Below are 12,900 nucleotides of genomic sequence, written 5' to 3'. Positions count from 1 at the left end.
AATATTATCCATATCAATAGTATTATGTGCATCATAACACCTTCAATTCAGAATTCTTCAATGTGATGTGAAAAATGTGTGTAATTCAACGTATTTTACTGAAGAGTAAATGTTACAAACAAAGTCGTGCTCCCTCAGGATACCTGAACATTTAATACAAATGAAGCAAAATGACAGGATTCTGGCAAAAGTTGTGGAATGGTTCACATAGCTGACTTTCAGAAAGATAGTTTGAAATTCGCTTGTCACAATAATGCGGTGATTGACAGGTGCTTAACCTAAGTCGTTGAGTCAAGTCGACTTTATTTGCATCACCCTTTCTCACAAAACAATCTCGGAGGGTTTGACAAGCCCACATTGGAAAAATATTAGTGATATATATCTTGATCTGAACCTACTCAACCATGCAAGCAAAAACTCAAAAACCTCACATTTCATTTTTAATTTAATGTGATGTAATGGGGCAGATGTTCTCAATTCAAATCCAGGCTCCAGCCTACTTTTGTGGAGTTTGCATTTTCTCCAGGTGCCTGTGTGTGTGTGTGTGTGTGTGTGTGTGTGTGTGTGTGTGTGTGTGTGTGTTCGTGTGTGTGTTTTTTTCTGGAAACCCCAGTTTCCTCTCACATTTCCAAAGCATGCTTGGCAGGTTAATTGGATAATCTAAATTGTCCTTAGGTTTGGATGTGAGCGTGAATGGCCTCTCAGCCAGAGTCAGCTGGGATCGGCTCAGACCCTAGTGAGGAGAAGCAATACACCTACAGCAGGGGTGCCCAAAACTTTTGGACCGAAGATCTACTTTTCGACCAACTCACCTCCCGGGATCTACCCTTACCGGCACGCGCACACGCACGCGCACACGCACACGCACACGCACACACGCACACACGCACACACGCACACACGCACACACACACACACACACACACACACGCACACACGCACACACGCACACACGCACACACGCACACACACACACATGCACGCCATGATGAGAAACAGCCTGAAACTGAGGCATGTTAACTATCGTATCTCACACGTTTTAAAGTACTTCCCTGGGCCCTGGGAGATTCCTATTCTTTGCCCATGCCCTCGGTGAATTGTACAAGAAGCAAACTCTGAATGAGAATAATGCCGATAAAAGATGGAGAGCAACAGCTCTGATTACAAGCTGCAATTGCAGACTGCTGAGCGCAAACAGCTTCCGGTGACGTAATCACGCGCTACCGTAAATTCAAGATTTACCTGCTTTATTTTATTACAATTTCTTTTTTTTGGGGGGGGGGGTGAAAATGACACTGATAGGATCATTACGGTGTAGCGTACATTAACACAAAAATATATATTTCTAACATGTACAAAGACACACACATGGTTGTTTTTTTTCTCCTCGACACTCCTCGGATCTACTTGGGACCTGTCTTAGATCTACCGGTAGATCAGGATCGACGTAATGGGCACCCCTGACCTACAGAATGATACACCTTTTTTTGATGCGAGTGTATGGTGTTCATGGTGGTGATATTTGGACAGGAAAGTATTTTTCAGATGATACATGGTAAAAACAGTTTGGAAAGCACCGATTTACGTTACTTATATATTCACAAGAAACATATTTGCTCATGGATTTTGGCTTGGGCTCACACTCCTTTAACTTTACTGTGTGTACACACAGGGATACAAACAACAATGATTCTTCCATATATCACAACAAAACGAATTTAAAAGAAAGAATTCACTTAAGAAGAGCAAATGTTGAAAACAGATTATTGCAAGCGACCACCAAAAATCCATAAATACTGTATATGAAGAAAGTGTGTGTGTGTATCCTGTTTCTTAAAGAAAAATGGGTAAGTGAAAAAAAAAGATAATAGGCTTCTGATTAGCTTTCTTTCGTCATGTTTGACACACAAAGGGACATTTCTTAGAAAACCACACATTACCTCTGTGCAGCATGTCGGAAACAACACCTTCACTTGGCTTTTACCAGAAAACAGCTTTGCCACAGGATTTGACTCGAAACAGCTAGAAAGGCACAATAACAGGACATCCAAATCTGACGCAGCACAGAGGAGACGACGAGGAGCATCGATTTCATCAGAGAATGTGGTAATATACTTTTTACTTTGATTAAAACCCTAAGAACTGTGTGTGTGTGTGTGTGTCTGTGTGTGTGTGTGAGTGTGTGCGTGTGCGTGTGTGTGTTTAACAATATTTGCGAAAGGAAGTGGGGGTCGAATGTATGTCATTGTTGTGGCTGAGGGGCATTTAAAGTGCATTACAAAAACAAAGACTACGTGAGTGTAGATTTGTAAATGCACATGTGGTTCACCGCTACATTCAGATGTCGGTTCTGCATGTCAAATTAAGCAGACCATATCAAAGTGTATATCAACAGTTCATCAGAAGATAATCGACAGTGAATGGAAAGAATGTTACTCCAGATATTTCAAGTTTTAAAGACTCTGCCTCTTTGCCGAAGTCTCTCAGTGATGACTCACATCATAATCATCGTGAAAGTAAATCGTAAAGAGCAGGAAAGTACAGCTTGAGCTGTGAATTTACTCAGAATATATTAACGCACATTTAAGGCAGAAAAGATTCATCACGTAATGCAAAAGACAACCCCCCCAACAATTTTAAAAAATAGAAATTGAATTCATTATTTAGCCACTCAATGTATAATTTTGGCTTCACAAAAGCATGAGGACTCGCACAGAAAATGCAGCCGTGGCCTTTTTAACATTTAGTATTGCAAAGGTCGTTTCACGTTTGATATTCTTCATGTGAATTTACAATTTTGAAAAATAATGTATGTGATGACTTTATCGAACATGCACATGGAATAAATATTATCCGAAAAATAGGTCATGGTAGGAGACAGAAAAGGTTCTGTTTAGGGATATCCTTCATAAAATGATCTCTCCAGGATGGAATAAGTTACTTCACAAGAAAAAATAATACAAAGAACATTGTTTAAAAAGGAGTGATGCATTAGAGTAGTCAAGATTACAGCTGTCCATTTGTGTGATTGAACTTCTGTTGTTGACTTGTTCCATTTTTGATCATTTGTGTGTATTTTAAGTTGACTCACATTCTTTTTGAATCTCCAAAAATAGAGCTTATTTTGCTGTCCTCAAATGATGTCCTTTCTTGTTTTGTGTCTGCTTGCACAGATTAATGGATGCAACAAAGAACGAGACATTTATTTACATGGACATGTATGATTACGAAAATGATTATCCAAATTCCTCCCGGTTTGGGGAAGAGAGTCCACAGATATCGAAAGGATTCATGGCCGTGCGGATTGTCCTTTGCATGCTGTTTTTTCTTGGTTTGCTTGGTATGTTCAGAAACTGTAACACACATTTAGTGTTAAAGTTCTCAATAGTTTTTCAAAAAGCAACGCGGAAACATGCCGAGAATTGTGTTGTCTCATAGGCAACACCACTGTGCTCTGGATTCTCCACCGCTACATCAAGATGAAGACATTGACTGACATTTGTCTGCTCAACTTGGCTCTCTCAGACCTTACTCTGGCTTTGTCCCTCATCCTGTGGGCTTACAATTCTCAGAATCTTGCTGTATGCAAAATCACGACGGGAGTCTATCAGGTGGGAACTCATTCCGGTACAGAAACTGATTACCTTTGCAAGTATTTGCTTTTACTTTGGAAAGCAATGATCAGCATTTTAATTAGAGTTTTTTGTCATGTTAGGGAGAAAACTAGTAACTGTATCATCGAATTGAATTGAATTGCTTTTATTGTCATTATACGTTCTTCCAAGGAAAATTTCACTTAACAGGCACGCTCTGCACGAGAAACATGAAAAACAATGACAGACATGGGATACAGTGCAAAGGGCCTGTCGGTACTCGCGGTCATAATTTGAAATAATGTACTGTTTGTAATAAAGAGATGTTTTTCCAATTTAAAAAAAATCACAGATTAATCAATTCTTAAAATAATCATTAGTAGCATTCTGACACTTGCAGAAGATGCAAACTTCTCGTTAGCACAAATAATCGGAGGGCAAGAATGAAGTCTGCAAAAAATTGAGAGATGAACCAAAAATACAGTATACTATGACACGCTGGTGAGGCAAACAGGCTAATGTTCGGACAAAGGAATGCTCGGTCATGAGCCCCTAAAAATATTCAGTAAAAAATATACTGTATATATACTGTAGATTTTTTAAATGTATGAATGTTGTGACTGTGGCTTGGATGTGCAAGATGCAATATGGAACCCAACTATTCGACAACATCCCTTACTATGCAGCACGATAATGAACCCAGAGCACAGTGCTAAAACAAGAAACTAAATTGAAAGGCGCTTATAAATAAAATGTATTATTATTATTATAAATTGTGTTTATTTGTTGCTATTTTCAGTTGTCCCGAAGTGACACATTTAGCCTACTGATGGGGCCACACTAACTTCATATGCATTTCGTGTCAACCTCTTCTCCCCTGAACAGTTGGGATTTTACAGTGGGACTTTGTTTGTGACCTTGATGAGTGTGGACCGCTACCTGGCCATCGTCCACGCTGTGGCAACCATGCAAGCCAGAACCCTTGGCTTTGGCTTGTATGCCAGCATCGCTATCTGGGTTGTATCCCTGGCCATGGCAACCCCACAGGTGATATTTTCCTCCGTTGAAATGAGTCACAACAACTCCTTGAGTTGCCAGCCGGTTTATCCAGAGGAAAGTCAGCAGTTTTGGAAAATGCTCCGAAACTTCAGTGAGAACACAGTGAGTCTTTTCCTGTGTCTACCTATCCAGATTTTTTGTTACGTGAAGATCCTGCTTGTGCTGTCTAAGACAAGGAACTCAAACAAGGGTCGAGCTGTGAAATTGATATTCATCATCGTCTGTGTGTTTGTCGTATGCTGGGTCCCCTACAATGTTGTAGTTTTCCTTCAGACACTGCAACTGTTTGAAATGTTCAACACCTACAAAGCATCAACGACAATCAGTTTGGCTATGACTTGGTCTGAGGTCATTGCACTGTCACACTGCTGTGTAAATCCAGTCATTTATGCATTTGTCGGGGAGAAATTTCGGAAGCCTTTGGGGAATTTGTTCTCCAGATACTGTTACAAGAGCAGAGGCTCTGTCAGTCAGCGAGACAACTCTGAGAAAGAAACTTCCAACACACATCTAAGATCTCATTAGGAAACTAGAGACTTGGAATAGGTAGAACGTAGATTAGCTGATTCAAAAGAGTGTAACATAGTTTGTAATTAATCGTTGATTTAAAACTCGCTTCAAAATTCAGCAGCGCCTTGAGGGTGGTGAGGTTGACTCCAAATGAAGGGGAAAAAAATCTCCTTCAGTACAATCTTATTTAAATGAATAATTTGTTTATATATAGTATATGATTTCTTCAATGGTGTGATGCCAAATTAAGAGGGGAAATTTTAAAAAAGGAAAAGATAAAGATAATGAGCTAAATTCTCGTGGATTTCATCAAAGTGCAGGCAGACATTGCAATATATGTGGTGGCTGTCATTGAATTTCATTATGACAACAGCATGTATCGAACCCTCTGAATCATTGTAGAAACAAATTCATTGAATGCCTCATTATTGTCATTATCCTTATATTTTTAAAATAACGCCCTTACGATGTGGGGTTGTCACGGATGGACACTAATGTCCGGGTCACCATGTATTTTATTGTGAAAGGCGATCTTCAAGTGCTCTCTTCACAGTAGTGATCTGTGATCATCTATCTGTGGAGGTCTGCTTCCTTTCCTTATAAACACGGTTTTCATGCTTTGATTTTCTTGCATGGCCTTCAGCGAGTCAATTTTTGCTTTTGCAATATCAAAGATTGTGTGTGCTTCGACTGCACCAAATTTAAAAGAAAGGAAGCGGAGCCGCTTCCATGAGCTGCAAAGCAAGCCAGCTGTGTTCGCTCCCAAATCGGCGCAAATGCCCCTTTCTCACTGCACACGCCCAAGAATATACCAAAAGAAAAAAAGTTCTACCCACACACACAGTAAGATTGCACTTTGTATGAAAATTGCACTGGACACAAAAATAGGTGTAACTTGAGATAAGGCATCAGTTGTACAGCCTCAATCATTTAGCACAGTGCGCTGTTAACTTGCTAAATGATAACTTGCTTCTGAGCGATTAGAGTCAACATGGTATCCTAATCTTCAGAAAGTACCCAGTTAAACACAGCATTTCTGTTCTTGGGGTCATAGAGTAGTGGTCTTAACTACTATTCATCATTTGTAGCGATTAAAAGTACTCATTCAACTTCATTCGTCTAAATCGGCCTCATCCTTGCCTATTTTTTTCATTTGCTGTTCAGTATGTACATCCAACAAACTGTTTTTTCTTCTTTTAGTCAACAATAAAAATCCTATTCCTTTTTTTATCCCTTTATGTAACGTGTTATTAACCTCAGTCGACCATTGTTTGATTTCACATTATTACAATTAATACGCCAATATTCCCACATTATATATAAAATTGACATTTCCTGCTCATTTGCATTTGCTAATCAACTTCTCACTGCTATGACAATAAATATGTATCAGAATATGCATATAAATATATATTTTTTTACACCGTATTATAAAGGCATGGTAGACTGCTTAACCCTATCACCTCTCAGTTCAGTCACTGTGTTTTGTATATGGAACCAGCCTCCCTGTAGGAGGCGTGAATGTGAGTGTGAAGGGTTGTTCGATTTGGCTGCTGACTGCGAGAGTCAAGTCAGGGCTAACTCTCCACATCTTTTAGTTCTTGGGTCGACTCAAAACAAACTGTGGTTGCAACATACTTTACATGCGGAATTTCCCAGATTGTGTACAGGTTGGTGCCCAAATTGAGTTGAAGTGGTTAACATCATGAGTCTTTCGTTTGTCCTCTCATTTTTAGTTTCTTTTATTGTTTGATTTTACCCTATTAAATCCTCATCAATTACTGTTCCCCCCATAGATAGTTCTCTTTGTGACATACCTCTTCCAATTCCCATGTAGATTTCAGGAATAAACGTGCACATCAAAAGAACTGTCTTGTGTCGTGTGTGTGTTTGAATTCAAGTTATTCACATCTAATCTTCAAACTCAAACTCAAGGCTCACCAAGACTGATTTATTCAGGTTTTTCATCTGTTTAACATTTTATTCATAGAACAGTCATGGTGCCGCAACAACAGGTGCAGCAAGTCTTGGCAGGCAAGTGCCACAACAACACTTGTGAAAGTGCCACAAAGTGTCACGCGGCGCTGCTTGAGTCTCGAGCAGTGTGCACTTGCTGCAAGAGCTTGTATTTTTTTTTTCATGTTGCAACCACTGACTGGTGGCTCTGAATATTTGAAAGCATCACCAGGAAGTATTGCGATGAAAAAAAAAATGATAGCCCCCTCATTTCTCAAGAACAATATAGTTGGCAACCACAGTTAAAAGCTGTTTGGGGGGGGGACCATTTACTGAACAATGTGATCAATCTAGGATTACCAGCCACATCTCATCTTCATACCACTGGAAGGTAACATTTGATTCATTTTTTTTCATAATATTCGAGTTATCAGCAGGTCAACATCACAAACACCACTGTACAGCTGAAAAACACAGATGGTATTCTGCACACACAATGCGAAGATTATCGGTTTGAACAAATATTTTGTCTAATTTCATCTATCTTGCCCACCTATTTGATTAAAAAAAATGAATGAGTTATCTGTACTTCAAATACATTAGCATCACTGTATTAGATATTACTATTTAATTTAAAGTTTCTCTTCATGCTATTTTTTAAACAAAACATATACTTTATTATTTGAACTAATAAGACATATGTTTTATATAACTACAGAAAGCAAGTTTTGATTTTATATTTTACAGCAACCATGGCCAAACTTCCTTTGCTTTTTAGTCGCTGGAGAGAGAATCTCCTTCAAGTGGAATTAACAAGGTAAGAAAAGTGCAGAAATAAAATGATATTGTTCTGATGACACTCTTTACAATTCTTTGAATCAACTTAGTTGTTGGACTAAAATGATATCCTTCAGCCCTATACTGCATCTTTAAACATGTCAGTATTGTCAGTTAGTAGGAAAGTGTTCACCTTTGGGGAATTTCCAACAAACACATACCATGCTTTGATGGATAAAATATTCCATGAGGAATTTACGTGTGTTGGTTTCGAGTTGATGATTATATTAATTCAAAATACCAAATGATCACTCTTTGTTTCGGGTATGGGGTTTGGACTAAGGAGGACCCACATTCAGGGAAATACGGCAGGAGTGCCCTCAGGAAGTATCGAATTAGAAACTTGGGGAAAACCCCCATTTGGAAAAACCCCCCTCTTTCCCCCACCCCAACAGTCCCAAAAACAGATTCGCAGTAACTAACAAACAATGACACGGTGATATGACAACTGACAGGAACAAACAATGATCTAACAAGGAGTGAAATAAACCACGGAACTAAATACAATCAAACTGATGAGACAACAAGGAACACCTGGACAAAAGATGAGCCGCGAAGTAAGCTGAATGGTCGACATAAAGTAGGGGTGTCCAAAGTCGGTCCTCAAGGGCCGCAGTCCTGCCTGTTTTCCAGCTCTCCCAGGAGCAGCACACCTGACTCAAATCATCAGGATCGATCTAATGCTGCTTCAGAGCTGGCTAATGAGCTAAACATCTGAATCAGGTGTGTTGCAGCCAGGAGAGATGGAAAACAGGCAGGACAGTGGCCCTCCAGGCCTGGAGCTGGACATGTCTGACATAAGGGACCAGGTTGACGCGCACGGGGGACCCCCACCACCCCAAAACAACAAGCAAGACAGGACACAATTCACAATAAAACGAGACATAAAACATGCAAAAAAATGAAATGCATTAACAAAAACTTCAAGTACAGATCATGACGCCCTTGTGTGTGTGTTTTTTTTACTGTGACAGTGAGCAGTACTTAATCAACCACACATTTGAAAGTGAAACAGTTTATATCAGGCATGTCCAGCTCCGGGCCTGGTGGAGCCAACTGTCCTGCCTGCCAACTGTCAGCTCATCAGACAGCTCTGAAGCAGCACTAGAATGTTCCTGATTATTTGAATCAGGTGTGTTGCTCCTGGGAGAGCTGGAAAACAGGCAGGACAGCGGCCCTCGAGGACCGACTTTGGACACCCCTGATTTATATGTATTGCATACTAAATATGACCACTTAAGAAGCCAAATGCACAACTATCCATCCATCCATCAATTTTCCAAACCGCTTAATCCTCACTAGGGTCGCGGGGGTGCTGGAGCCTATCCCAGCCATCTTCGGGCAGTAGGCGCGGGGACACCCTGAACCGGTTGGCAGCCAATCGCAGGGCACACAGAGATGAACAACCATGCGCGCTCACACTCACACCTAGGGACAATTTAGTGCATTCAATCAACTATCTGTTTTAAAATAATCTGTAGGCCACAGCTAGGATAGGCTCCAGCAACTGTTCAGGATAAGCAGTATTGAAAATGGATGGATGGACGGATGCTGTAGTTAAGGGCAGTATAAGTGCAGTTGAGCCAAGTCCGCCCTCTCATAGTGGACCCTCACTATTTTGTGAAAAGCTGTCTATAATTTGATGCCCAATGAAATGCATTTTTTGGACACCTAAAACAATCTCCCATATACATTTTCCATGGAAACTTGAGGTTTGCAAATAGGTAAATCTGGAGGTGCTGAGGCACGAGTATGCTGGGGTCCACTCTAGTAGAGAAAACATGTTCATAGTCTTTCTCCAACACAATTGGAAAAAGTTGAACAGTAATCAAAGGGCCACTCAAACAGGGATGTCAGTCGACCATCCTTGAGCTAGATTCTAGATTAGCACATTCAGTTACAAGGAAAACATTTAGACTAGAGTAATATGTGTTAATATTTGTCATTTTGCTTCCTTTAGACCTACTTCAACAACCATTGGCGAAAACACAACATTGGATTACGCGGACTACGGTCTTTTGCCTGATGGCGACTTTGGAACGTGTGTTTACGACAGACACGGAGCATCTTTCATTCCACCTATCTACTGTATATTCTTCGTCATGGGTCTTCTGGGGAACTCTCTGGTTGTCTGGGTCCTTGTCTGTGGAGTGCGGCTTTGCAACATGACGGACGTGTGCCTCCTGAATTTGGCCGTCGCTGACCTCTTGCTGGTCTGCTCCCTTCCCTTCCTCGCCTACCAAGCGAGGGACCAGTGGATTTTTGGGGACACTCTGTGCAAAGTGTTCCTGGGGATTTACCACATAGTTTTTTATGGCAGCATTTTTTTCATCATGGTAATGAGCATCGACAGGTATTTGGCAATCGTGCACGCAGTTTACACCATGAGGGCACGAACTCGCTCCCTCGGTATTATTGTCGCAGGTATCACTTGGGTCGCTGGGTTTTTGGCCTCTTTTCCCGAAGTCATCTACCTAAAAGAGAGGCCTGGGCGCATGAACTCCACCTTCTGCTACCCTGTGTATCCCACGCCCACCTTGGACAATGCCGACATTCACTTCTGGCGGGTTTTTGGACACTTGAAAATGAACATTTTAGGCTTAATCATTCCCTTGCTCATCATGGTTTTTTGCTACTCACAAATCATCAGGCGGCTGCTTTCCAGCCAGTCATCGAAAAGACAGACCATCCTGTTGGTGGTCATTGTGGTGACCGTCTTCTTCATATGCTGGGTGCCCTACAATGTGGCGTCATTGTTCAGAGCACTGGAGATGTTGCAGGTCTACACAGAGTGCAACAGCAGCAAAGTCATCAGATTGACTCTAGAAATCACAGAGGTCTTCGCTTACCTCCACAGCTGCATCAACCCCGTGTTGTACGTGTTTGTGGGGCAGAAGTTCCGAAGGAACCTGCTCAAATTGATCCACAGGACTCCATGTGGGCTGTGCCAGATTGTCAAGGTCTTTACACGTCAGCAACAGATCAGCAGGTCCAACATCTCCCAAACCACCAGCCTGGATGAGAGGAGCACTGCTGTGTGAATCGGGGCCCTCCTTCAATTTTGGAACATTTCTCTTCCTTTACCTGCATTATTCAGCTCGACGTGTTCAACCAGCAGATCTTCATCTTACTGAGTTGTACGTTTTTAAGTTTATACCCGACCAGCCCTGAGGACAACCTCCACAAAATAATGAAACTTAATACAAGGACTGCATCGTGTATGAACATGCACATGAATACCTTTTGACACAATTGATCATCATCAAAGTTTTTATTTTAAAGATTGTTTCATGTAGTTAGCTTCTGTAATGGATTTAGATGATGCTAGTGATGCACGAGTATTATTGAAGTAGCCAGCAAGCATTCAATTTTGTTTTGCAAAAAGTGTCGTTATAATGGAATAGTTTTTTGTCTAAATTGCTTGGTGAAGCTGAAGATCTCACAAGGGTAACATTTGTGCAATCCTCAGCCACGACAGGAAATTGCTGCACTGAAACACTCATACATGCAAAACAATTTCAACTTGCAAGTCATGGTAAAATTCGCCGCAGCATCCAGCTGCATGAATTGTGCACCAAAACGTGTCATTACATCTTCGTCTGCATCTGCTGCTTTACGCAAACAAAGGAAACCGCAGCAGAAAGAGAAAAAAATATATTTAATGCAAGTAAATTTCTTTTGCATCACTTACTGCAATGCAGACATGCAAGTTAAGTTTTGTATCTGTGCAGAAAGACAGTCACAAGATCGAGCATATTCCAGCTGACAGGACCAAGAGGTGGGGTACATACTGAACCAAAGTTATTGTCATGAATGAAAACAAACAAAATAACTCAAACTAAAGTTGAAAACGAAATTAAGTAAGAACAAAAACACGAAGCAACTAAAGCTATATCATACTGTCCATAATTTTTGCACAAATGTCCGATGTTTTTGTCAATGTCAACTAATATATGCAAGCTTTTGAGTTTCTTTTTGGTGTTCCTGTACATCCCGAGCTACAGAAGAAAGAAGGTCAAACAGTTGTTTGAGAATTGTAGTTTACTTTACATACTTGGTGACCAATTTTAAAATCTTTCCCCCGAGAGACTTGCTCTTAAAAACTACTTAAAACAGTCTGAATTTAAAAACAAAAGATAACGACAATGAAAATTCCCAAACTATTTGAACGCCAATACTGGACTGGTAACCAGTCAGTCACAGCGCACGTGTAGACAACACAACCATTCACTTACATTCATACATCCACTGCGGTGTGTGAGTGCTAACCGGATTACCCGAGAGAACCAATATAATAAGGGTTAGAACGAAAGGCAAGATTTCAAACCCAGAACATCTTGAATGTGAGACAGAAGTGCTGTCACCACAGGAAAAATGGAAGCACAAGACACAGTTTCTCAAAGAGAACTTGGATTTTTCAACGGGATGTCACAAAATCCTGTTGAAAACAAATACTGTATTGCATCGATCATGTATAGTGTTCTACAAATACGAATATACTGTGTTTGTGTGTGTATATATATATATATATATATATATATATATATATATATATATATACTGTATATATACACATATAAGCAAGTAATGTTACAGACTATAGTACTACATGCATCTTGTGAAAGGATAAGAGGTAGGATATATGCAATCTAATTTGATTCAAACTTCTACTTTGTTAGTTTAATTTTCTGTGTTTAGCTTTTATTTTAACATATCCAAATAAAGAAGTCATTCATTCATTAGAATCAAACTTTAATTTAAAAAAACAACAACACACTTTTGAAATGTTTTGTTTTTCAATCACTTTTGCACTTTTATTGTCGCTGCCTTTTTGTGTGAAATCCCACACACATTGTGTTTGTGTAGGCTCTACTTACCTGTGTGTTTGTGACAAACACACAGGTAAGTAAAGCCGGACACAAACTTTGCGTCCGGTCTTTGCACT

General features: G+C 40.2%; 2 protein-coding genes across 5 annotated transcripts; both read left to right on the top strand.

Annotated features, from left to right (window-relative positions):
* Positions 1 to 1,849: 1,849 nt before the first annotated feature.
* si:cabz01093077.1 (C-C chemokine receptor type 4) lies at positions 1,850 to 7,019 on the top strand. 2 transcript variants are annotated; one of them, XM_052066453.1, is made up of 5 exons: positions 1,850 to 2,106; positions 3,174 to 3,340; positions 3,439 to 3,611; positions 4,479 to 4,640; positions 4,785 to 7,019. In XM_052066453.1, exons 2-5 carry the CDS (start codon positions 3,178 to 3,180, stop codon positions 5,175 to 5,177), a joined length of 891 nt encoding a protein of 296 aa, XP_051922413.1. In that variant the 5' UTR covers positions 1,850 to 2,106; positions 3,174 to 3,177; the 3' UTR covers positions 5,178 to 7,019. The 2 variants fall into 2 exon arrangements, with proteins under 2 accessions (XP_051922413.1, XP_051922412.1); XM_052066452.1 differs by having other exon boundaries at positions 1,852 to 2,106; positions 4,479 to 7,016.
* Positions 7,020 to 7,347: 328 nt separating this feature from the next.
* Positions 7,348 to 12,446, top strand: cabz01093075.1. Of its 3 annotated transcripts, none has more exons than XM_052066447.1 (3): positions 7,348 to 7,509; positions 7,866 to 7,935; positions 9,916 to 12,446. In XM_052066447.1, exons 2-3 carry the CDS (start codon positions 7,871 to 7,873, stop codon positions 10,994 to 10,996), a joined length of 1,146 nt encoding a protein of 381 aa, XP_051922407.1. In that variant the 5' UTR covers positions 7,348 to 7,509; positions 7,866 to 7,870; the 3' UTR covers positions 10,997 to 12,446. The 3 variants fall into 3 exon arrangements, with proteins under 3 accessions (XP_051922407.1, XP_051922409.1, XP_051922408.1); XM_052066448.1 differs by having other exon boundaries at positions 7,373 to 7,509; positions 7,906 to 7,935; XM_052066449.1 differs by lacking the exon at positions 7,866 to 7,935 and having other exon boundaries at positions 7,359 to 7,509.
* Positions 12,447 to 12,900: the final 454 nt, after the last annotated feature.

This window comes from Hippocampus zosterae, chromosome 5 (assembly GCF_025434085.1).
Source record: "Hippocampus zosterae strain Florida chromosome 5, ASM2543408v3, whole genome shotgun sequence".
NCBI classification, from domain to species: domain Eukaryota; kingdom Metazoa; phylum Chordata; class Actinopteri; order Syngnathiformes; family Syngnathidae; genus Hippocampus; species Hippocampus zosterae.
The sequence above is the reverse complement of the archived record's forward strand: the minus strand, read 5'-3'. Positions and strand labels throughout refer to the sequence as shown.

Coding starts and splice junctions, on each gene's coding strand:
- cabz01093075.1 (XM_052066447.1), top strand. CDS start 7,871: ATGGCCAAACTTCCTTTGCTTTTTAGTCGCTGGAGAGAGAATCTCCTT. Junction 7,936..9,915: donor CTTCAAGTGGAATTAACAAG/GTAAGAAAAGTG, acceptor TGCTTCCTTTAG/ACCTACTTCAACAACCATTG.
- si:cabz01093077.1 (XM_052066452.1), top strand. CDS start 3,178: ATGGATGCAACAAAGAACGAGACATTTATTTACATGGACATGTATGAT. Junction 3,341..3,438: donor GTTTTTTCTTGGTTTGCTTG/GTATGTTCAGAA, acceptor GTTGTCTCATAG/GCAACACCACTGTGCTCTGG. Junction 3,612..4,478: donor TCACGACGGGAGTCTATCAG/GTGGGAACTCAT, acceptor TCCCCTGAACAG/TTGGGATTTTACAGTGGGAC.